This window comes from Hypomesus transpacificus, chromosome 10, assembly GCF_021917145.1.
Source record: "Hypomesus transpacificus isolate Combined female chromosome 10, fHypTra1, whole genome shotgun sequence".
NCBI classification, from domain to species: domain Eukaryota; kingdom Metazoa; phylum Chordata; class Actinopteri; order Osmeriformes; family Osmeridae; genus Hypomesus; species Hypomesus transpacificus.
Window position 1 is genome coordinate 7,237,364 of NC_061069.1, and position 25,742 is coordinate 7,263,105.

At 47.3% G+C, this 25,742-nt stretch overlaps 1 protein-coding gene across 7 annotated transcripts in view; it reads right to left on the reverse strand.

The window, feature by feature from the left end:
- Positions 1-25,742, reverse strand: part of ptprt (protein tyrosine phosphatase receptor type T) — a 100,951-nt gene that overhangs the window by 3,521 nt on the left and 71,688 nt on the right. For 4 of the 7 annotated variants that reach the window (XM_047027887.1, XM_047027886.1, XM_047027884.1 and 1 more), the window contains 14 exons: positions 23,373-23,590; positions 22,644-22,721; positions 22,198-22,224; positions 17,403-17,596; positions 13,077-13,164; positions 12,514-12,590; positions 10,253-10,289; positions 6,292-6,389; positions 3,975-4,091; positions 3,427-3,581; positions 3,106-3,241; positions 1,516-1,665; positions 849-1,022; positions 490-621 (listed from right to left, as the gene is read on the reverse strand). In XM_047027887.1, the coding sequence (XP_046883843.1) occupies positions 490-621; positions 849-1,022; positions 1,516-1,665; positions 3,106-3,241; positions 3,427-3,581; positions 3,975-4,091; positions 6,292-6,389; positions 10,253-10,289; positions 12,514-12,590; positions 13,077-13,164; positions 17,403-17,596; positions 22,198-22,224; positions 22,644-22,721; positions 23,373-23,590 (1,681 nt within the window). The remainder of the gene's footprint in view (positions 1-489; positions 622-848; positions 1,023-1,515; positions 1,666-3,105; positions 3,242-3,426; positions 3,582-3,974; positions 4,092-6,291; positions 6,390-10,252; positions 10,290-12,513; positions 12,591-13,076; positions 13,165-17,402; positions 17,597-22,197; positions 22,225-22,643; positions 22,722-23,372; positions 23,591-25,742) is intronic. The other 3 variants (XM_047027889.1, XM_047027890.1, XM_047027885.1) reach the window with 1 other exon arrangement.

Consider the following 25,742-nt stretch of genomic DNA (forward strand, 5'->3'; position numbering starts at 1 on the left):
CCTCCACCTAGTGCTGCCTTGGCTACAATGAGAATATTGAATGAAAGGTCCGGCCAGCCAGTCAGTCAGTCAGTCACCCAGGGAAGGGGATTGAGGGAGCGAGGAGCCCAGCTCCAGGCTTTGATCCCTGGGTGTTATGACAAGGCCTCAGGCTGGTGCACCCGGAGAGCTCCCTCCACACACCTGCCTATCCATCTCTCTCCACCCTGGGCTCGCTTTCATGGACAGGTCCTTTCTCATTCCACCTGCAGAGCTCTTTGCGGATATCTCTCTTTGTTTACTTTCGCGCTTCTGTCCTTGCGTGTCTGTGTAGGCATGGTGATTTATCCATGAGACGGGCGCACACAAAGCAATGTTTTGCTCTCTATGGGAATGTAATTCACGTTGGTGTCTCATTGACATCTGTTTCTATTGAAAGAGTGTACAGTCTATCCCATACAATATCCATACCACTATCGGAAATGTGTCGGTGTGTGTCATCAGGCCTACCTGGGCAGGGTCCACATCGTTGAGCATCACTATGGAGGTGCAGTGGTAGTCCAAAACCAATCTCCAGAAGTCTTTTACGGTGTTTGGTAAAGGATGCTGGGTAACAATGAATGCCGAAGGTTGCTTGTAACTCTGAAAAGGAGGACGGACAAAGAAAAAAGAAAAAGCAAAAGAACCAGAAAGAGAGTGAGCCAATTTGGCACGGAGTGCACAAATGTGTTCCATTTATAAATATCCCTCTCTATACAGTACATGTCTACTGTCTGCGGAGGCCCTGTCCCTCTAACGGAGGATGAAGTGGAGCCTCGGCCCTGTGTGGTGCTACGCCGAGGCATCGAGGGAGCGCCACGCCAGCTTACGTCCATGAGGGCAGCGTTGATGTAGTTGGAGCTCTCTCCGTCGATGGTGATGAGGAAGGGCAGGCAGCGGTCTGGAGGTAGTACGTCCATGCAGCGGTTCTTCTCGTGGTTGCGCGGCAGCAGGGCGATGCTGCAGTCCTCCACCCTCAGTGTGGGAGTCACCATGTTCAGGGTCTGATGAGGACACACACACACACCAGCTCTTATCTTTACACGCTGGCCAACAAGCGTCGGGCAATCTCGATTGGTTACAAGGGGCCACTGATTTCAACTGTAGAGATGAGCGGGAGAGCATGTGTCCATCAATAAGAAATGGGGAGAATAGGTAGGATGTCACTGACCACAGTGCAGGGTGGTGTGTGTGATGTCACTGACCACAGTGCAGGGTGGTGTGTGATGTCACTGACCACAGTGCAGGGTGGTGTGTGTGATGTCACTGACCACAGTGCAGGGTGGTGTGTGATGTCACTGACCACAGTGCAGGGTGGTGTGTGATGTCACTGACCACAGTGCAGGGTGTTGTGTGTGATGTCACTGACCACAGTGCAGGGTGGTGTGTGTGATGTCACTGACCACAGTGCAGGGTGGGGTGTGATGTCACTGACCACAGTGCAGGGTGGGGTGCACGGTTCATGAGAGAGTTGTGGCCGTGGTTTCAGTCTCTCACCCTGAATTCCTCTTTGATCTGGCTGGAGTTGGTCTGGGGATCCAGGCGGTTCATGTCGTAGTAGACCGATCGAAGCTGATTGGCTGGAATAGTGGTGTCCCCACAGAGACACGCCTCCAGGATGGCATCATGGATGAAGACGTACTGCTCCTAGGAGAATCACGACTGGTTAGACTGGAACCCACTGACACGGTTAGACTGGAGAGACTATCAGCAGGAAGGTGCAATATCAACTACATACACCCACACACCGAAAAAATGAAACAAATTCCATGGATATCAGTTGAAGATAAATCTACTCTTAGGACCTAATAAAAGTCTTGGCGATGATATTGCACTTGTGTCGTGGCAACAGTTTCGGATGGTACCACTAAGGCAGACATCCTCGATCCATCTCACATGTGACGGAAATGGAGAAGAGTCCTTAATGCTCTCAATATCAAGCATGATCCCCTTCTCTCCTAAAAGTGACTGAGAATCAGGTGGGGGGGGGGGGGGGGAGTTATGTTCACTCCACATCACTCAGCCAGCCAACCAGTCAGCAGATCAGCCAGCCAGTCAAGCAGCCAGAGGTGGCTCAATGCTTGATGTAAATTCATTCTGAAGTGACATTTTGCGCTGATGTTTCCTTGTCACTTTAGACCAAATCCTGTGACACTCGTGAGGTCAGTGATTTACAGATCAGGTCACGGTGCTGTCGTTTAATGAGGCAGAGTGTGCCCGGCCCCACAATGTCATTTGCCAACCTGTCTGCTTCAGGACTACTCTGAACTGGTCAACTGGCACAGAAAACACAAATTCAAAGAAGTACATTTTGTCTGCAATTTTGACAGCACAGCGTTGGAGAGGTAACGCACGGCTGGAGGGTGCGGAGTCCTGCCAAAACCCCAAAACACCTGCGAGGGAGAAACTCACACACACACACACACACACACACACTTTGAAGGTCACTAAACTTGAGGAGGGTGACTCAGGGAACAACATTTGGTCACCAGATAGTCAAATCCCAATTTGCACGTTGACAATGAAACATTTGCCCATTAAATCCAATGATGCTTGTGATTTAAAAGGAATTACAGTGAAATGATGCATTCAGCGAGACTATGGATGCATCCAGATGGTCCATGTTCAAAAAAGCACAAAGTCCTTCCGTACCGGAGCTGGCACACAGAGCTGGCAGGAGGAGCTGGGGATGTTTTCATCCTCAACCTGAGCAAAATGGGCCCATTTACAAGCCTCTAAAAATCCTTTTTTTATTGCGTATTGTATTGTCCAACTTCTGCCGAACATACAGCATGGCTGCCTCGGAAATAGCCGGGGTGTGCTCTCAGATAAAGTACTCATGAGATGAACATGGTCAAACGTGAATGTGTCATGAATGAATGAATACCAGGGCAGAGCAGACGATGAGAAAGCCTGCTCCTAAAATGAATCCTGCTATTGAAGACAGATGATGGCTATTGGCCTGCCTGTGACACAGCAGGGTTGCGTGTTCGGGGGGGGGGGGGGGGGGGGGGGGGGGGGTCGGTTTCTATGGGGAGCTCATCAGCAGTGGCTAGCTAGGAGGCTAACGGAGCGTCGCTAGCGTACCTCGGTCTGCACCATGTTGACTCTGCGTGAACGCAGCTCCCGCACACAGTTATAGATGTCCACCACGCCCTCTCTCTCCGCCATGTCCAGCATGATGTCAATCACAATGAAGCAGCCTGTCCGGCCAGCCCCAGCACTGCAGGAGGAAGCAGTCAGAGACCAGTCAGGAGTCACGGGGAAGCAAAAGCCAATCCGATACAGGATTACAGATTAACAAGGCCAGGTCATGCTGTATGCTATCGAAACATGAATGGGGCATGTAAACAAGTGAATCCATATTCAGCCCCAAGAGGTCAGGAGCCAAGTCCTGCTGTGTTCTACCTGCAGTGGACCACCATAGGCCCAGCGTTGGTGAGCGTCTTGGCCTTAACCCTCCTGATGAAGCCCAGCAGGCCTGTGGCGTGGTAGGGGACCCCGTGGTCTGGCCAGCCTGTGAAGTGGAACTGGCGGATCTCCCGGATCTCATGGGCCCCTCTCTGTGGACACATACCAATCAACCATCAGGGAGGGAGCCAAGAGGAGAGGAGGTGAACACATGTACAGTATTCATGATACAGCAGAGAAACGCCGCGTGAGAAAAACATGGAGGGGCTGAGTTTGAGGAGGAAAGTTCTGCCACTGCGCCAAAACGATATGTTGTTGGTTATATTTCCAATTTAAAACAGCAATCATGGCTACAGCCTAATCACGAGATCAGTTTCCAAGAAAAAGAAGTGTGTAATTTACTTGGCTGGTGGTTGATTAGTAACAATAGCTTTGGCTAAGAATAGTAACATTCAAACGTCACACCGAAAGTCAACAACATCGACAACAGTATTTCTCGTGTGATTAAGGCCTCGTAATGTTGCGGAGAGATTAAAGTAGCTTACCTTCTCCACGGCGAAAGTCCTGATAACGTACTCAGAGAGTAGCTGTGTTTCTATCAGTGTGACTTTGATATCTCTGTAAATGTCTGTGTCATCTGGCCAGTACTTACAGCACTTCACCTGTGAGCACACACAAAAACAGAATGGCAGTCAATTAAAACACACATCTTACCTACACACATGGACCGTCCTGTACTGTACATTAGAGTTAATTTGCACCTGAAGGTAGAATATTCGAGTAGGATCCCTTCATTGGCAGATGGTCACATGCTGCAGCATGGCATTGTATCCTATTTTCTTCAAGGACTTTTATTTCTAAGGAATTTCTCTAAAGTAAAAATGAGGTTCATTTTGGATTCCTCTCAGCTGCAAATGGGAATCTTGTGTATCGATGGAGAGCTAATTCTCACATTATTGCTTTTCTCATTCGCACATTGATGACGTGTTAATGAGTTCATGTCTAAAGGTAGCCTGGACAGGACTCTGGAGTGAGACTGTTTGTGAGAACATGAGGGGATGTGGTACTCAGAGCCGTGGGTTGTCTCCACCTTAACATCTTTCTGGGTGAAGAAATAAGACAAAACACGAAAAACTGTCTAGCATGGTTTCACGAGCAAGTCATAATTACATCCAAAAAATGATATCTAAGCATCAACTGTTAAATATAGATTTCCCCATGGTCAAACTAAAGCACCCCTTTGGATACATCTCATATATCAAGCTTCATCAGAGTGCAGAATTACCCCATATTCAATTAAACTGTTGAAACAGTTGGGCAAGAGAAGGCGTCTCAAACCGTGGAGACCGTGGAGGTGTAACACAGAATGATCATTTTCATGAGGGACAAATGCGAGTCGGCAACCAAATTCAATTTTGGTCCAACAGTATATGCTGTCATTAGGGCTGAAATGAGATTTCAGTATGGAGTGACACTCTGGGGTGGCGACAGAGGAGAACTTCAGGTCCCACTCTATGACATCGCTGATGACTAACCCCTGATGACAATCACAGATCCACCGTTTCCACCGCTATTCAATTTAGCAAAACCCATTACATTATTTGATCACTTCAAATCACCGCCTCGGTTTGGAGAATTAGTCCTCAGCGATATGACGTCTATATGCAGAGATGTGGGGATAAACACACACATGCCCCCCCCCCCCCCCCCACACACACACACACACACACAGACAGGCAGCTATGCAGAAAACACTGTACAAAACACGCCTTCATACCTACATACACCCACAAGATGATCCACACACACACACTCCCGTGCACATCACCCCACTCGACGCGTCACCTGAAAAACCAAACCTCTCGTACATCAAAGCGCGCATCGTGCTGCCCCTGTGTGTCTGGCGGTTTGACGGGAGCGCGTGCCAGGATCTCCCAGAGTTCATCAGCGAGCCCAGGCTGAGCAGATGGCCCGCTGTGATACGGCGGACTGATTTTATCGGCCCCTCTGCGGAGCCTCCGCCACCGCGACCAACTGTGCCGCCTGCCATTGGATAAGGATCATATAACCCAGGGTCCTGCCCCTCAGAGAGTGGCACAGCAGCTAAGCAGGTGTGGAGAAGGTGGGGGGCGGGGCGGGGGAGGCCGCTGGAGGGGGACAAGGTAATGAGGTGCCCAGAGATAGGTTCCATGAATCATCATTTGCTGTGGTACATTTAGAAGAGAAATGCAGATCAGCACATCAAGGTGTGCTGGTGGTGGAACAATCAGAGGGAATGGGCTGGACAGAGATTGCTGGAGGTGGACGTTTTATGTGCTGTAATGGACTGACGTAACGCACCAGGCTGTTGGCCTGAGCCAGTACAGAACTCTACCACTGTGCCACAAAGATGTCGGACAAAAGCAGGTAGAATTGAGCGTGGCCCTAACAGTAGGACTGGGTGGCCTACAATACAAACGCCAACACCAAATGATGGTGGTTTCTAGAGGAAAGTCAAAAGCACCCGTGTCTACAGCAGGAGCTAAGTCAAGGCAGGGTGCCAGGTCTGGATAATCCCCCTTTCATGGATCCACTCAGATGTAACAGTAGTCAGTCTCCCTTGTAATGAAGGCCATCAATCAGTTTCCTCTCACTTCACTTGGATCAGATAGAGCGTGTGTTGCCAGCGCACAGGACCCACGGCTCACTGAGCCCTCCAACAGCAGGAGGTCACAGTCGTGAAATGCACAAACAGGGGTTTGATGCTGTCCCATGGATCATATGTGTTTTTGTCTCGTTTTACATAGACAGCTCAGCGTGGGGCTGCTGTAGGTCAGGTCAGGTCCTGGATGGGAAGAACAGTTCAAGTGACAGAGTACCCACCCTTCCCACTTCCACCAAGTTGGTGACCATGACGATGGCAGCTGTGTTTTCCTGCCACACCATCCTCCAGAAGTCAAAGACCGTCTCCTGCATGGGGCCTGAGAGGAAGAGAGAGGAAGAGAGAGAGAGAGAGCGCGGGATAGATAGATGAAACACACATTAGAACAGAAAAGCCGTTCAAAAGATTTTTTTCCTCAGCTTTGTAGACTCCAGACCTGTGTATCAAATCAGGAAGCTTCCAGGCTGTCGCATATTTGAAACTTGACTGAACAATAATTGTGAAGTGATAGGAATACAATTATGAATATAGTTAATTCAAATTAATATTGTTTTTAATCAACCGCCAACTGGAAAAAATTTACTTCTGACAAATTAATTAGTGAGTGCAAATCCCTGTGCATCCTCCATAGTTAATGCGAATTACCTGGAGCCACAGCAAATTACGTTGAGAACAGCATCACAAAGACACATACACACACACACACTCCCGCACATACACACAGGGTAAAGCGCACTAGGCCCCACTCATAAAAATGTCATTACACAGCTGCTGTGTGGAGAGGTACAACTCAGTAAGCCTCCACCTGACTAGCCTCTCATCCTCCCTCTCCTCTCCCAGAGCGCCGGCTCGGCATGTTGTGAGTCTTCATCTCCATGCAGACACACTATCTCCCTTTTAAACCTCTTCTCGTTTCCTTGTCTCCTGCAACTGATTTACCCTCCCACTCCAGTCCCTCGCACACTCCTCCCTGCGGGATCAGACCGACTATTGAGGAGTTTGGGTCGTCGTTTTCGGAGCTGAACGGGACATCTGGTGTGTAGGTTTTTTCGAGAAAAAGAAAAAAAACACGCTACTATGGTAAAACGATCCAACTGAAGAGCCATGCCAAGTGGAATACAGACTGAAAGCTCGATTCGACTCAATCCTTGATGTAGAATGGATTGGTATAGAGAAGAGAATTGCAGGAGCCGGGAATACAATGTACAACAGACGGTCAAAGAGAGTACTGAAAAGCCCACGCTCCAAACTCAAACATAGAAGACGCAGAAGGAAAGGCAGAACATGCCAACTCTTCAAAGAAACACCTGGAGATAGCCCACCTGAGCACCCACAGGCCTGGGGGAGAATGATGCCCCCCAACGCCAACAGGGCCCCACGCTGGAATCAGACCCAGGAAGGTTTAGCTGTGAGGGGGCAGTGCAGAGCACCGGAGCTGGGGCTGGTGTATGGGGGCTCCATACTGTACCCAGGTTAGCAGTGGGCTGGTGTATGGGGTCTCCATACTGTACCCAGGTTTGCAGTGGGCTGGTGTATGGGGGCTCCATACTGTACCCAGGTTAGCAGTGGGCTGGAGGGTCTAAGAGTCTTGTGCAGGAGGAGTCTCCACACAGCACGGCAAAGTTGGAGCAGTTTGCTGTATTGTGTGTGTGTGTGTGTGTGTGTGTGAAGCTTAGTAGTTGGAGGAGTTTGGAGAAGCCACTTCAGAAGGAGAGGAGCCCAACTTCCAGCTGTCACAGCGATACTGCTGCTGCTGCTGCTGACATTCAGCCCTCAGTTCTCCACTCTGAAGTAGCAGTGTGACAGCTGTAGAATTCCCCTAGCCAGCGCCACACGCCATCAAACTCCTGATCAACACACCGCCAGCCTCCGCTCTCTCCCTGCTCACCCCATTAATATTACATGTAGCAGAGTCTGGCATTATGTACACTCACTCATCATTGATTTGCGGTGCTCTCTCTCTCTCGCCCCCGGTGGGCTTTGCGATGTTACCTGTAAATTATAAAACTGGTGACATTTGGCGACCAGGTCTGCTGTGGGGTGCGGGGAGGGTGGCAGTCTGGCTGGCTGGATGAAATTGAGCCTTTCCTGTTTTGTATATATTTCCTTCGTCGCTAGAGGGGGGTTTCCAGAGAATATCAGGGGGGTCAGACCCACCCTGCTGTCATAAAAAAATCATCTGACAGGTTTGAGATCATGTACGTGCCATGCTTAGGGAAGCAATTTGCATGATGCAAAACGGGTTTACGCTCGTTTCGAAACCTCAATCAGCTTACCTTGCTCACTATGTGGTGAGCAGGGGGGGGGGGGGGGGGACTGAATTAAAAGTGCGTGTGTCCTCTTTTGTTCAGGAGCCATGATGAGAGAATGACCTAGATAATGAGGACTAAGGCTCTGGTGACGAGGCTTTTATAGACTGACAGCTGCTCTACCTGTCTCCGCCACCTTGGAACAGCAAAGAGACTCACCAATAAACAGGGGGACTAACGAGTGCGGGCGTGGTTTATAGTGCATGGGACGGTGACAATGTTATCCCACATGCTGTCACTTAGAACAAGGCCACATTTACGACCCCCCCCCCCCCCCCTGTCCTCCTACTACATGGACCCCATAATTTGCTCCTGAGCTAGCCAGTCCCATTGGGTTCCTGTGCTCGCTCGAAGAATTTAGAGAAATATAGCAGGGGGGGGGAACGACTCATTTGAAACAACTATGCAATGCCCAGGTACACTAGTCAGGTGATGCTACATGCAGTCTGGCTGATTGGAGGAGACAGGGTGGTGTGTGGGTGCTATCATCTCCAGCTCTCTGCTTTAGGAGCAGACGGCTCCTTCCTCCTGTCACACTGCTCCTGAGGATGATGATAAATTATAAAGCATCCAAGGCGTGCTCTGCTTTGCCAGAATACAGAGGTTTTCACACCGCTTCTCCTGTAAAGTGCAGCCCAGTGGAAGTCACTTCCTGTACTTCATAACAAAACCGGGAATGTCTACTTATACACTGCAAATGAGAAAGAGGCTAATTATCTTGAGTGGAGCATACGCAGTTTCTCCCACTTTTCATCTTAAAGAAGGGCCTCCATCTGCAATATTTCTTTGAATGCGGCTCTCTTTGCATGCAAATGCCTTAGATGAGAAAAGAGCAAGGATACTCTATGGAATTATCCTAAGACAAAGGCTAGCTCCGTACAAATCCTGATCATCTTTTAAAAATAACTCAACTCTAGGCTAAATATAATCTGTACCAAGGCTGGCTCGTAGTGTCCTAAAGACACTCAAGAGTGATGAGGACTGATCCGTGTTTTACTGTGAGACTGGACAGAACAGAGAAACACAACAGACCAACAGAAACAGGGCCAGTGACGCCAACGGATTGACAGGCAGGCAGACAGACAGACAGACAGTCCCCTGATTGGTATGCTATCTGTTACTGGAGTAAGAGCTGGCAGAGGGCTGTTTTAATTGAGACACCGAGGATAGGAGGCGATGCTCTAATAAACAGGTAATTATGCAAGTCCCAGCTCCACCAAAGCAGATTGTGAATCCATTACGGCCTCATCGCGTACGCCTCTTCCCCTTTTACTTTTTTTCCCCTCTAATGTTGAGCTGAAATCCCTGTGCAGGCACTGTGATGTGTGGGAGTGGGGTTCTCAACAAAATTCATAACAATTAACCATCAATCAGACTTAACCTCTGGGGTCATGGTAAGTGCTCCTCGCCCCACGAATCTGCCGGCCAGATTAACACAGTGACAAAATGTGCCTGTACATGCCGGCTAATCCATTTATTTATTCAGCTTTCTCCCTGAATGACTGATTAATCGTTCCCCCACCAGAGAAAGTGAGGGAGACAGAGGGAGGGAGGGGAAAGCGGGAGAGAGAGAGAGATAGAGAGAGAGAGAAAAAGAGAGAACCTGTGCTCAGCGAGCTCAGAGAGGTGGGACAGTGTGTGCATGCGAGCGTACGTGCGTTCACAGTGAGCGGTACCAGATTCCCTGAACACACACTTGACTGAGCATCAAAGAGTAGCTCACAGGAGAATCTGTAAACAATGATACGATACACGTTACGATTTCCGAGCGCACCTGCAAATGTGCTCATTTACAAACAGAGACAGACAGCTTTAAAAAAACAGACTTCAGAGATGCGTGGAAACACAAGATGGCATGAGGCATCTTTCTTACCTTGGGTGGCAATGTAGTGGTTTGGTCTGTGATAGCCCTGAAACAAAAAGTGAAAAAGAGAAAGAAAGAATGTTGAGAATCACAGCAGATCACGATGAATCCTCAATACATAGCATCACAAGTTTGAAATGTCTAGCTGGACAAGGACTGCTTTGTGACTGTAAAGGGACTGGGACTGTAACACTCCGAATCATTTCTAAATAGTAACTAACCCAGAGAAAATGGACCCTCTATTACATGCACGCACATAACTTGAACATTTACTCAAGATACTGTAGATATCAGATCACCTGCTAACAGAAGAAAACCCACTGCATGTGTAAATACAAGCACACGTACTGTACGGTACACACCTCCACAAACACTGCCAAAATGTTGATAATCCCTCAGATACAACTAGCTGCACTGATCCCCACAATAGGCCTCTACTCCCAGGGATTACTCTAATCCCCTCAAGTTTTATTTGTGCAATTCCTTGTATTCTCTTCTGAGATAGGAGGCAGGAAACAAAACATTAGGACTTAAAGGCTCTTCCCATCCCTGCCTCCTCCTGATTGTCTCCTCACTCTTGCCAGTGTCTTATCTCCGTCATATTCAATTTAACTTGGACTGTGATTAACGGTTCCTCAACCAAGGGAAGAGACACAAAGAACATTTTCTTCCTCTCTCATCCACTGACTTCTTTCAGCTATTCAGTTGTCCTCCATTTTTAATGACTTCTTTATCTCTGGACTAAGAGGAGATTTGTTTGTGCTTTCATGTGCGTTCTGTCAAGCAGGGGAGCCGGCTAGCACAGGAGTGGATTAAAGAGGAAAGGGGCTATTTTGACAGGGACTTCCGCCTGGGTAGGGGTTCTATAAACGGACACTTCTAGAACAGTCCCTTCACATTAAGGAAGTGTGTTATTATAAAAGGGGCGAGGACAATAGAGACATTTGGTAAAGTGCTGTGGAAAATAAAAATTAAGAAGGTATGGCCACCATCAGCTACTTTTTGTGGTAAAGTATGTAGGTGGTACTAAGTAGAGGTAGGCCTGTGGTATGTGAAACAGTCACACGCACACACACGCACAAACACTAGTTGATATAAATGGTGGCAACAGGCCATAATGCTGTTTACCTTGAGAGTTAAGAATAATAGATAAGAACCATCAATTCCTGGCAGAGCAAAGATGGCCTGAAGGTCCTGCGTTGTGAGTTGTGAATAATTGCTAGTTATACAACAGAACAATAAGCATTGTAGGAAATGTTCCAAACATAAGAGTTTATTAGCCAGGACAAGCTTGTAGATGGGTTAAAAAGCTTTTCTGAAGAGCAAAAACATCATTATCCATCTGTCTGCATTGCTGCTAAGTACATTTCCAATGAAGCCCACAGTGCTAGGGAAAATCCTTTTCAATCAGGGCACACTCTTTAATATGCATATATTCTTATCTTATAATGGGACTCTGCCATTGTGGGAGCCCTCTCTGCAGCACTCTCAACATAATGGACCATAAACTGAATGGTGGGAGAGGTAAATAATTTAAGCCCTCTGCATTTCCAGTGGCCCACCTTGCATTATGAATTTACGTTTGATGGCGTAACAAGAGATTACAAATGACCACATTAGAGGGGCGGAGGGAGAAAGGGAAGGAGAGGGGAGGAGGGCGGTAGTCCTCCTGAGTGGAAACCCACTTAGGGAGTCAGGTACATCAGCGAGCCATTACGCTGGGCGTTGAGGTAGAAATGTTGGCTAAAAAAGGCTGTCGGGTTGCCCTGATTGGTTGCGTCCTGTTACTAACACTACTATTATCAGCAAATCAGGTCAGAGAGGATAGAGCCTAAGTGTGAACAACCATTGTATCGTGGGAGCCAACGGTTGCTCTTCATGCTATTATAGAGTACCTTCGAAAAAGTCGTTCCTTTCTCTTACATTAGTCTGACAAAGGTCTTTAATACGCCTCCCATTCCTCCTTTCATCCCTTCATTGAAAAAACCCCAACCTCAGCTTGCCCCACACTCGTCTAACCTCCTCTATCCCAGCGCTGCCAAACGCTGACGTTCATTTCAGGCAACACATCCTCTTCAAGAAAACTGCATTCCTCCGAAGCGAAAAAAGAAGGCAAGTGTGCGTGTGTGCGAGTGGGTAGCGGGTGGGACGGGGGGTGGGGTCGCCCCCTCAGGGGCCCCCGGCGATGACGGCACCAGCACCCTCTCCGTTCGGAAAGAGCGAGCGCGGTGACCTTTACGTCGGAGGCTCTGGCTGGTGTGTGTACTTACATCAACGTAATTTGCATTAATGTAATCGGAGCTCTGTTCCCCCTCCAGGGCCTGGAGCCTGACACGGGAGTGATCATCTGGAAGAGAGAGGAAAAAAAGAAACCAGCGCTGAATTAATCATATTAACGAGGGCACAGGGAGATTGGGAGGAAGGAAGGAGGAAGCTGAGAGAGGCTGGGGCACAATGTCATCATCGCAGTGCAACAGCAGGACAGCAGAAGGCCCAGACCTGGTTGCTACCACAGCTGTAGATAGATAGACAGATGAAATGTGGGGACCAGAGGCTTAGAGAACTAGGCCTGTCCCAGGCTAGTTGAGGTGATTTTTGGGAATCCTTGGAAGAACTTGTCTCATGCTATAGTGCCATTCCTACAGCCAGATAACTTCAAGAAGACACACATGAAAGAGCACAAAGGTCCAAGTTATCTAGATAACTGATCATACAGTAACGCTGTCTTTGAAGAGCTATCAGCCAACCAAGGTGTCAAGCAGACTCAATAAATCATTTAGTAGACAATGACATGTATAGACTCCTGAGTAGAGAGAAGAGACTTTGTACACACATGCGATGATATTCCCATATCGGTTCTTCATACGGTTTTCATCCTTCTTGGCAGAGTCCCAGGGTGCAGACTGCCCTTCAAAAAAACTCTGAAAAGAGAGGAAAGAGAAAGAAACAGATAGAAGAGGAAGATGAAAAGGGATGTCATGTGTCAGCTCTTTCAATGACAAAGTAAAGAATAGCATCCTCTCTTTAGGCTAAAAAATGAAAGACACTAGAGTGATATACTGTAAGAGAGAGAGAGAGAGAGAGAGAGAGGGGGAGAGAGGAGCAGAAATGGAGAGATGTATCCCCATCATTAATATACATGAAACACAGTGAGGATAGGGTCCCTGGGAGAGATGGCAAACAGAGAGCCCATTAGGGCACAGGCTGTGTGTGTTGCGCTCAAACTGGTCCCACAGCGCCACTTTCGTACCAGTGTCTGCCTGCCTGCATGTCTGCCCGCCAGTCTGTCTACACAGCCTGTCTGTCTGTGTGTCTACACAGCCTGTCTGTCTGTCTGTCTCTCTCTTTCTCTCTCTCTCTCTCTCTCTCTGTCTCTCTCTCTCTCTCCCTCCCTCTCTCTCTGTCTGCCTGCCTGTCCGTCCGCCTGCCATCCTTCCTGTCAGTCAACCTTCTCTAAAGTACTCTCTTACCCCTCCAAAAATAAAGCCAGCTCATCGTCTGCAGATCAAAACTATTCGGCTCAGATTACCCTCATGAAATATGGATCACCTCTCGCTAGGGAGATTTCCATTCTGATGGTACACCAGGCACAATTAAGCCAAATTATGAAAATACATTTCCACCAGCTCACTGATGTTCAAAGGCATGGGTGCCGTGGCTCTCAGCAGATTGGCTCTATACAAAAGCATGTTATTGTTCATTTGGGGGTAATCAACTATGGTTATCGGGAAATTACACCAAAGCATTAAGACTCAGTCCACGTACTAATCTTCAAATATAGACTCAAGAGCAATTGGAATGCATATATCATTTTGGAATGGTTCCCTTTATGTGTCATAAGCCTGACACACTGTGTGGGTATATAAAGGGTGATAACAAAGTCTTGATCAATCTTCAATGTTGCTGTGCAAGACGCCTTCATTCATCTCAGCCCCAAGAAGCAGCAGTTTGTCTGGAAAATGGAGGCCTTTCAGACAGCACACAAGGACATACTTCTATGTATTAAGTCCTGGGGATTAGGGAAGCGTTCTCTCTGAGAAACAGCTTTAATATGGTAAAAAGATGTCCCTCCGTTAAACCAAGATGGAAATGTGTCTCGTGGATGTATTACGTGAGCTTTTCACACAGCACTATGTCAGGAGAATGCGTTGGCCAATGTCATTCTCACTTTCAGTCTGAAGCAGAGGGTATGAAGGTATAATATTCAACACTTCAAGACAGAATGCATTGTTCACAGTGTTCTAGAAGTGCATTCTGAATAGAAAGACAATTCACTTGTAAGTTGTTTGAATCGTGGCTTCCTCATAACAGACTATGGTGATGATAGAGTGGTTAGGGAAGGAGGGATGACACAGAGGGCAGACACTATTTTCAAAAATAGAAGATAAAGTGAAATTATCAAGAAACAAGAACACCAACCAAGGCTCCCACAGAGAGTTGTCCATAGATCACTCTGTGTGCGTACAGTACTGACTAGTTATTAAATTAAATATATATTTAATTGCTAAATATATGTACAATTCAAGCTACAGCTCAGTTTTGTCCTTGCTCCTTCAGTGTGGCAGTGAGAGAGAGGGTAAAAGAAAAAGGATGTTCTAACAGCACTAGAAACGTTACTACAGAATACTGGAATGTAAACAAGATCAAAAAGGGATGTGAGAAGAGAGAAGCAGAATTATTTCCCACTATTGATAAATAATTCACATCTTAAGAAAGAGGGACTCATTCAAGTTGACTAGAATTCATTTGTGGTTTCCGATGAGCTGTGAAAATGTCAAAGTATATTATTACTTCCGTTTGTAATTGATTACTCACATTATACAACACACCTATCCTAGACGATGAATTTGAAAACCAAACTAATCAATAAAGGTTTTGGTGCAGACAAAAATGTGGCCCCAATAAACCTGCCCTGGTATCCTTCCAACCCCATCAAAGGTGCCGACACACTGTGTGACGCGTGCAGAACAGTTTGGGCATGCAATACTTACTCTGTCACACTCAATATCAAACATCACTTCATAAAGCCTTTGTCAAGCATACATACCCAGTTCCCAAGAAAGAGGCCTTAACTTATATTATATTAAATATAAATATTAAAGTATATTAATGAAGCGTCCTGTCCAGCATGAGTCACAGCATGATGTTTAGTATCATATGTAAGATTGTGTTTTACCTGCATACTGTGAAGTCATCAATAACCAACATGGCACCACCGTGAGGGCCACATGATTAGAGGGATCATTTGCATATGACACTGACCTTGTGCCCACCCAGTGAACCAGCTGGACATGATGTAAGGACATACCGTACTTCTTATGGAACTGGCGCAGGGTTGGAAACTAGAGGTTTTGCAAAACAAATTTGTTTTTTGTGCTAGCTTTATTTTACTCCTATTACCTTTGTATGTATGCTTGGCAGATGCCTCACAAAGCCACATGAATGTTTGGTAGAGTATGTGTTGAAACAATGCCCCAAACAGAAAACATTTCACAGTCACATTCTCAGGGGTACAACATGAACTCACAGTGCCACTAAACTTGCAGTAAATAACTGGTTCCAAAGTCTTTCGGTGTCTTGTTAAAATGATATATATCAGATTATCTATGTAAATAATCTGTGTACTGTCAAATGCTTTCACAACAATACATACTTCATACTGCTGGCGAAGGCCCTCATCAGATTATAATAAAAACGACCTAAGGTGTTGCTATCCTACTGTACAAGGCCAAAACCATAGCCGGCAAGCACCATCACTCAGACTCAAAACTATCTACATGTCTAAAAACGCACAAATAACCAAAAATATCGTCTTACCTCGTTTATCTGTTCCAAAGTAAACGTACAGAATAACAAGAAGCATGGATCAGAGAGAGATATAGTACAGTATAAGTCAACAGTTTAGAAGTTCATGGGGCTACAATCTCATCTCCAAAAAAAGAAGTAGAAAGGGCATTACTGTAACCTGACACAGATTGATCATAGAAGAGACAGCATCGGAACACAACATACAAATGAATTGCTCCAGCCAAGAGAGAATGAGCTCCTTCACACCCCCCACTTGTCCTCAGGCTTTTAGGAATCGTCAGTGGACAGTTTGATGGCAGTAGAGTAGGGGGGCAATCAGTAATTCTGTCATTGCGCTTTTGACGGGAGAGTGGTCTCCATGGTGTGTGCCGCATGGGCCCGCAAAAAAAATACATTACAAAATTTGAATTAGTTATAAATGTCTTCTACACAGAGGTAAGCGGAGAAAAAAAAGAGAGTGAGCAAAGGAAATAAGTCAAAGCGGGAGGAGGTGAGGAGAGAGCAAGGAAGGAGGATGCAAAACTCAGCTGCTTTAGCGTCCGGGGCACTGAGAGCTGAGAGAGGAGTGTGTGGTGGTGGTCATCAAGTAAGACTCCTCTACCACCATGGGGCCCTTCTGGGCTAGCCTCGCTTAGCCTTGTCTGGCCTAGTTTATTCTGTCTGAACCTAGCCTTTCCTTGTCTGGCAAGGCCTGATTTAGCCTAGCCTAGTCTGCCTGACTGGCAGCTGAGGGACATGGAGAGAGACTGGAGCTGAGCCAAGCTCCAGCAGACGTTAGCTTAATGAGAGGATATGAGAGTGAGGCCCGGTGCGCCGCACGGAATATTTGGTTCGGGTGTCAGTGAAAGGTGCTGTGTCAGATTACCGCTGGCCAATGAGAGGCAGAACGCCGCTCTGTGACAACGCTCTCCTCAAGGGGAGCCAAAGTAGCAGCGAGTCAGGCAGTAGGAGAGTCATCGGAGCTGATTCAGATAAGGATGCGACATTCACACACACCTCGCTCACACAGATGTTTTGAATCTTTTTTAAAGCTGTTTTATAGTTACAATTAAGCGCGTGACTGCGAGGGGAGTTGGAATGTAGTTCCTGGGACAAAGTGGTTTGACACACGCATACACACACACGACACAGAAATGTAGAGTTCAATCTCGACATGTAACAAAGAGAGCAACCAATGAGCGACATGACTAGCCACGCCATCAACACACAGGGACAGGAGAGCTACATGTGAACTGTGGACGAATGACAGTTCACCTCATGACTACCATTTTGTGGCGCCGAACCACCAACAAGACCCACACACACACACGTACAGACACACACACACACGCGCTGGAAGTGGCCGTCTCACCTCGTACTCCTCCTTGAAGCCGTAGCCCTCGGCGCACTTCATCTGGGTGATGTGCTGGAGGAGGTCGGCCACGCGGATGGCCGGGTGGAGCTGCCCCGTCTGGTAGGGCACGTCCACGGCCTCCCTCTTCCTCAGGGAGTGGGTGTGAGACTGCACCAGGCTGCTGGTGTCACTGCCCATCGTCTGGCTCTCATCTGGGACGCATGTAGAGGGAGAGACCAGGACCAGCAGGTCACTACACAGTAGCATGGAGTCCCCCCCCCTGGTTGTACTTGATTGATCAATATCATATCATATCATATACGGCTAGGCTGCGATAGGCTGTCGTAAGGGTGACATAGCGCCTGTCATGTACTAAATGATGATGGACAGTTCATGACAGTCTATCAGACATAGCTACTTGTGTGTCTGAGGTACCAGTGCTATGAGGCATGAGATGGTGATAATGAGTGCTGACGTTCATGCATCATAACCAGGTTATGCCTGTTCATATCACATTGTTATACCGTGACTGCCGTCACCCTAATCCATTTGTCTCAAATTATCCCACAGGAGGGGGGTCTGACACCCCCCCCCTCCTCCAGCTAAATGGTATGACCCAAAAGAGAGTGCTAACACAGCCGTCTGCAGCAATGTGTCTGTGATGAACGGTCACAACGCAACGTCATTCGATCCGGATGATGAGTGAGTGCGGCGGGGCGGTTCGGATCCATCTGTGTCAGTGTGGCGCGTGGAGAACACGGGGGTGACAGAGGGCCTACGACAGGTGTGTGTGTGTCTGGCCCGCACTCTCCCTCGACATCCCCCTTCTAGCGCACTTCCAGTGTACTAGTTCCCAATGTGGGGGGGCCTTGTCCGAGGAAGAGACGCTATCGGGACTGAACGGAGATTGGAGATGCAGACTGGTGGCGTGACCTGGCGTCACACTGAGGAACAGTACTGAGAACGCTCACACGCATCCAGGAATAGGTGGCAACAAAAACCAAAACCATGTGCGCGTGTCCATCCCGGTATGCTTGTAGACACTTAATTAGAGAGTAGTCATTCTGGGGGGGTTGATTCAAATACGGAGTTCACTTTGAGTCATTCCCGCTGTGATCCCACCAGTGCCCTCCTGAGGCCCAGATGCTGATGCTGTGAGGTGCCGGGGAGCACAGATGAGGATGCCCAGAAACATGGAGGAGGAAGAGGAGGAGGAAGAGGAGGAGGAGGAGGAAGAGGGTGTGAGGGCCGAGGTGAGTGTGTCCCAGCCTGCGGGCACCGTTCAAGCATCACACATCTTGAATCGGTACCTCAAATGAAATCACAACTCATAATCCCCCCCCCCCCCCAAAAAAAAAAATACGAGACTAGGGGAGGACGAAAGCGGTGATAATGCATGAGGTGATGCTTGCGATGGGGGGTAATGAACGTGGTCATGCTAAGCTAATGGCTTTGTGGTGGATACGGAAGGTGGTGAGATGCTAACAACATGTCCACATGCAATGTCAGAATGTCCATGTCAGAAGCAGCCTGGCGGGCAGTGTCAGCCTGCCGTCTGAGTGGCACCACACCTCCTCCCCACAACCCAGGGCCCATTTGGGAACTTACCATTAATGGGCACTTTTTAAGCAGATACATGAGAGGTTAAGTATGTGAAGAGAGAGAAAGAGAGAGAGAGAGAGAGAGAGAGAGAGAGAGAGAGAGAGAGAGAGAGAGAGAGAGAGAGAGAGAGAGAGGAGAAGAGGAAGAGGGGATAAGCAACAATACAGCATGAGTACCTGTACAGTGAGTTTAGATCTAGGCTAGGCAAGATCACATGCCTTTTCTCTGGCACTGGCAAAGCCTATGCTGGGAATGTTTAGTGGATGGATCAAATTAAATGGGGCTATTACAACAGTGCAAGACAGGATTTACTGTAAAACAAAACAGGACAACTTTGAAGGGAGAAAAAAGGGAGAAACTTCACGACAGCAAATTTGGGAGCAGAACTGGTCATGGTTTATATATGCTTATGGCTTGAGAAATGATATATGAACGGTGGCCCTGAAGTGCAAATGACACCCCCTAATATGAGTACATCCCCCAAATGAAAATACTCCCCCCCAATACGAGTCAACTCCCCCCAAATCGGATGACTTGTTCACCTCCCCCCAAAAATGAAAATACTCCTCCCCAATACGAGTCAACTCCCCCCAAATCGGATGACTTGTTCACCTCCCCCCAATACAAAAACGCGCCCCCCCCCCCCCAATACGAGTCAACTCCCCCCAAATCGGATGAATTGTTCACCTCCCCCCAATACAAAAACGCGCTCCCCCAAATGGAAAACGACATTACATTAACTCAAAAACACATTACATTAACTCTGAACGGAAAGGGTAGGTAGCCTACTACACTTTAGCGCTGATTGGATGCAGTAGGCTAACTGACAAGAAATAAGAAATTGATTGACAGAAGTACAAAATGCAATAGCCTGACAGAGTTACGTGCACCAGGACATTTATTTGGGTATCGAAGCATGTAGCATAGGCTAGTATGCAAAAGCATAAATTGCAGTGTTAAACGTAAACATCGATAGCCAAACAACTTGTCCACGTAACTCTGTCATTATCATGAAATTAATCGTTTTGATTTGAAGGAAAGAGGAAACATTAATGTTTACAATTCAGAGTCATTACACTACTCTTTATTTTAATCAGGGTCATTCCTATGAAATAATCTTAGATCGGCTGTTAACGTTTCACAATATAAGTAGCCTATGCGCACGCTAAAAACGCAGTTGAAGGAATCAGGACTTTTCAGAAGAAAAAGCTAATAGTCCACTACAGAAGAATGAAATGCCACAATGACAGAGTAACGTGGACCAGGATAGTTGTTTGGCTATCGATTTTTACATTTAACTCGAAATACTTTTGCCTAAAAAGCCTACTATTTGCTACATTCTTCGATAGCCAAACAAATGTTCTGTTGCACGTAACTCTGCCAGGCTATTGCATTTTGTACTTCTGTCGATCAATTTCTTATTTTTTGTTAGTTAGCCTACTGCATCCAATCAGCGCTAAAGTGTAGTACCTACCCTTTCCGTTCAGAGTTAATGTAATGTGTTTTTGAGTTAATGTAATGTCGTTTTCCATTTGGGGGAGCGCGTTTTTGTATTGGGGGGAGGTGAACAAGTCATCCGATTTGGGGGGAGATGACTCGTATTGGGGGGGGGGGCGCGTTTTTGTATTGGGGGGAGGTGAACAAGTCATCCGATTTGGGGGGAGTTGACTGTATTGGGGGGGAGTATTTTCATTTTTGGGGGGAGGTGAACAAGTCATCCGATTTGGGGGGAGTTGACTCGTATTGGGGGGGAGTATTTTCATTTGGGGGATGTACTCATATTAGGGGGTGTCATTTGCACTTCAGGGCCACCGTATATATGTCCATTTCTGAATCTATTTAACAACTGACGTTTTAAAGTGAGTCTAATTGATGCAAAATGAGACTGTTGTGAAATGAAAAACATGTCGCTTGTTTTACTTATTGACGATCTTCAACTCAATAATTACAGTATAGTAATACTATACTACTATACTATGCTAAAACAGCACATCTGTAAACCTTTTGAGACGTTTAGATGTCATTCATCCTAGACTTTACAGCAATTTGTGAATTGTATATTCCGTAGTGGATTGTATTATTGTTGACATTATCTCTGAGGTAAACATTATGCCACGTTAATGGGGTGGTGCTTTACTGCACAGGGCGTCCTTGACTGGAGTTTAATTATTATAATTTTGGTGCCCCACATACTGTGGAAGCAATGTTTTCAAAAGAAGGTTGAGTAAAAAGTATAGAGTGATATAAATGGTGTGTACTCCAGGCTGCTTTGCACATTTGACAAAGACCAGTCATTATTAATGTGAAAACAAAATGTTTTTATTATTCTATTTTATCATGGAACAGGATGAATAAACACTGGCGAAACAAAAACAAAAACAAGTAGGTCACTAGCAGTTAGCCGGCAGGGGAGAAACATTAAAAAGAATAATAGAAAAGGTTGTTGTTGAGAGGAAGGGGTGGGGGGGTAGTCAAATGTGTCGAAAGGATCAGGGGAGGGTGTTGGTGCTGGTGGTGGGGGGGCATATCTAATCGCATCTTTAAAATTTCCGGCCGAACATATCCAGCTTTAAGCATGGGGGGTCTGTGTGTGCGAGAGAGAGAAAAGCAGTTGCTAGTTTCTCTGCCTGTCAGCACGTGGTTGATCTACGTTGTTTCTCGGTGCAGACGGTATATTGTTCTGTGGCTGATGTGGCTGCTGTGGCTGGATCTGCAGTACAGTGGCCATGGCCATGGGGTGAGCTGCCACGCCCACATCCCCCCCCCCCCCCCCCTCTAGTCACTCCCCCACATCCAGTCCACATGTCTGTCCATGCATATGAGAGGTCAAACACCTATGTGACATCACACGCACGACACGCAATGCGGATGGGATGGAGTGAAGCCAGCCTCAGCCCAGGGTAGCCCCACGCTGGGGGGGAGGAAGGAGAGGGGGGGGGGGGGGGGTAAAGGGGGGAGGTAGAGGGGGGGAGGGAAGCAGCAGGCAGGTATGGAGGTGAGAAAGCCATCTTCAGTGACAGAGCAAACCAAACCAACATGAGGAAAAAAAAACAGTCTTTGGTCTCACTATTCACTCCATGTGCTTAACGTTTACACAGATATATCATATATATATGTGTGTGTGTATATGCACAGCGCAATTCTGAGGAGGGTGAGCGATAATAAAGTCAACAGCAGAACAGGGTAAGTGGAAAAAGAATATTTGTCTCACCTAAGATAGCAGTGGGCACAAAGGGATCTGCTCATACAGCCCAAACAAGAGCAGAGGACGGAGGAAAGAGAATCACAGTCAATAAAAAGCAGTAAGATAAGGACGGACCACAATAACAAAGCAACAGCCCTGTAATGTGATTATAGAGAAAGTCCCACAGCGAGAGGAATGGGGTCCATTAAACCTCACACAAAAGAAGAAGAATATTCAGCTCGCCATTGGACCATTGGAACAGATATTCATGAAATGACTTAGTATGTGGTGGTGTGCAGTGTAGATAAAAGGTGACAGTAACTTTTGGAAGCACATACACATAAGTATAAGTTACGTAAGTACACATATAATCATATTTCTATTTCTGGAATTCTCCACTCACAAATATTGTCCATTGTGCTATCTGTGTGTGACTGCTGAGGTGAAGAGGAGGGGTTAGGGTGGTCGTTTACCTGGGTAGTAGGAGTTGGGGATGGATGTACTCAGAGTGTTGCTTTTAGTCAGGGTAAAGGATGAGGGCGAGGAGGCCGCTGGAGGAAACAAGAAATCTCATTAACAGTGTCTCTGTTAAGTGTCAAACGTTCTACACTGAAGCGGGATACAATGGTGTGAACACCAGTTGGTGACCAGATAAGGAGCAAGGCTTTGGGGTATTAGGAGATTCACAAACTGTTAACAATTGAATATCAGCCACAGTCTGGTCGACTGCAGAAACAGGGGGACACAGACAACAGAGCAGCTTTAATCTCTCAGTTTGGCTCAGATAAGACTGGGTCAAATCCAGGACATAGACTGAGCCCAACTGCCCAGATGAACAAAACGATGTCTGAGTAACCATGTTGTGGATAAGATTAGAGGGCTGGAAGGCAGCTGCCTGGTCAGACTACAAAGATAATTTGAGGACACCTGATCTCTAACGCACAAATAATCTAATGGTCACAAATGGGGGGGGGCACGTGAGACCAACGCTTCAATTTGCCAGATTAGGGAGTTTCCCCCAAGTGTGCAGTATATAATATCACATGGTCAGTATACAGTATCACATGGTCAGTATATAGTATCACATCGTCAGTATACAGTATCACATAGTCAGTATACAGTATCACATGGTCAGTATACAGTATCACATGGTCAGTATACAGTATCACATGGTCTCACGAGCAGGACCTGTGATGACTTACTTCTGCCGTTCAGGGTGAGGGCGCACTCGCTCCGGCCGTTCAGGGTGAGAGCACACTCGCTCCTGGTGTTGAGGGTGTGGCTGTGGGTGTCCATGAAGGACAGGGCCTCGTCACAGTTGGTGCCCTGCTCTGTGTAGCTCTTGTCCATGGAGTTGACCATCACCGTCATCTCCTGGCGCGTGCTGCTAAGGGTCTCCTTGCGCTTCTTGGCCAGCTTCCTTCATTAGGAGACAAAGACAGAGCAAGGACACAATGACAGCGCCTGAAACAGATGTGTGAGGACCGTGGGCCGGCCGGTGCAGGTGTGCGCCGGATGACAGACAAAGAAAGAGCAAAGGAAGCTGTCGATAAGTGGCGCTACGCTCGTTGTCTTTTGTGTCGGCCTTGAGTGTTTTAATTCATCTTTTTTTTTTTACTCCTTTTGCAATTGACCTTGCAGAGGCCTCCTATCCACAGGAAGGATTCCAGCTGCCGTTACGACATCCCTCTTCAACTGAATTTCCTCGGCACAAAAACCGCTGTCAAACAGCCAGAGTGAATGTGGTGTAGTACTGTAGCTACCACTGCTGGTTGTTGCCGTACCTCGAGGGCGTGAAGGACTGCGTTAAGAAAGAACGACGGCAGTCTCCACAGATTGCTTGCTCCACTTTGGAACCCACTGCGAGTCCCCGTCCACGGCTGTGAGCGGAGCCCTCTCTAGCGGACAACCCTGGGCTAATGACACCCCACCCTGCTGCTTTGTTTTCGCGAGTCTCCCCTGTTTATTCAATTTTGCCGCTGTCTCGTGCCATATGGCGACATGCCCCTGCTGCCTTCAAACAGTCATTTGCTGTGAAGGCCCCGACGTGAGGCTAATAGTGGAACTGTTCTTCCTTGTCTGAGTGACAAGGTAGTGACATTTTCATCTGCTGGGCCCTTTTTGTCTTTAATCTGCAATTAGAGCGGAGAACAAAATGGCAATCTTGTCATTTTTTCTCCCTTTTTTCTGGTTTCATAACAGACTGAGAGAGGAGAGCAGCGTTGTCGACTGTGGCAGTATTAGGATGTGGCGAGCACAGCAGTCTACGATCCGTTCTTGAGGAACCAATTTAAAAACACTCTTAATCCATCTTTAATACTGTATCAGTGTCTCACCCTATGTTTGGGGGGGCTAGTCAGACATTTCTGCTAAGCGCAGGATTTGGAGGTGATGTGGGATACTTGGTTGCCAGTATGCCAGCATGGGGATGTTTGCTAGGCACGGTAGGGTGTTTTATGAAGATTAATCGTCGTGCTATTTTCCTCTCATTTGTAAGAGGCGGGAAAGCAGTGATAGATTGCTATATTACCAAGAGACTCTGATGTGCTGAGAGAGACAGTGCGAGCATGTGTGTAGTATAAGTGTTTGTGTGTGTTGATGAATGTGACCATTCATCATAATCCTCAATAGTTAGCCCTCTAAGAGTCCTCTATTCACAGAAAACACTTCATCTGTCTATTTAGTCGGGCTACAATATCCCATCTTCGCCCCACCGCGTGTCGAACTGCGACAACCTATGAAGGAGAAGAGGTTGATCAAGTGGAAGGTAAAGATATCTCCAACCCTCCAGGGGACTATATATGGTAACTCTGATTACAGCTTTAGCTTCAACACAAGGCAAACAGTGAGTGAAAGACTTCCTAGCGTGCGTGTTGTCAGAGTGTCTGGGGGAGGTAAGGCTGCCAGAACATCTGAAACAGAACTTCAAAACCTCGCGCTCAGCATGGTGGCGGCTGAACATCAACCTCGAGACACGAGGACAAAGAAGCGTTCATTAGGACGATTCACGCGCAGAGAATGGCGTGTTTTTGTGTGTCTGTCTGCTGTGCCTTGCGTGTCAAATGACTTGCTGATACCAAAAGAATGCACTAAAAGCTTTGATTAGACCGGTGGGATTTTACATAAAATTCCTCTATCTGTCCATTCATCCATCCACCTATCCATATCATTCCATTCATCCACCAATGTGCAGGAATGTGCAAACAGTCTGGGTCTCCTTCCACTGCCTCCCCAACCAAGACTTCTGCTGCCCCAATCCACACCTCAGCTGTACCCCCCCCCCCTCTCCATGACCCCCTCTGCTACTGAAGACAATCCAGAAGGCCCCACAGACCTCCCCCTGCCACCAGAGACAACCTCATGACTGACACCTCCCCCCCACAGGCTGTCCCTAACACCAGAGGACCTCGTCACCACCCCCTCCCCCTCCACCAGCTCATTCATCACATCCAGCCAGGTGAGACGAGAGCTGTCTAAGCTCCCAATCAACAAAGCAATGGGTCCAGGCGACGACGTGCTGGCCTGGATTACACACGACCTCACCAGCAGGACACAGGATTGTCATTGCATTT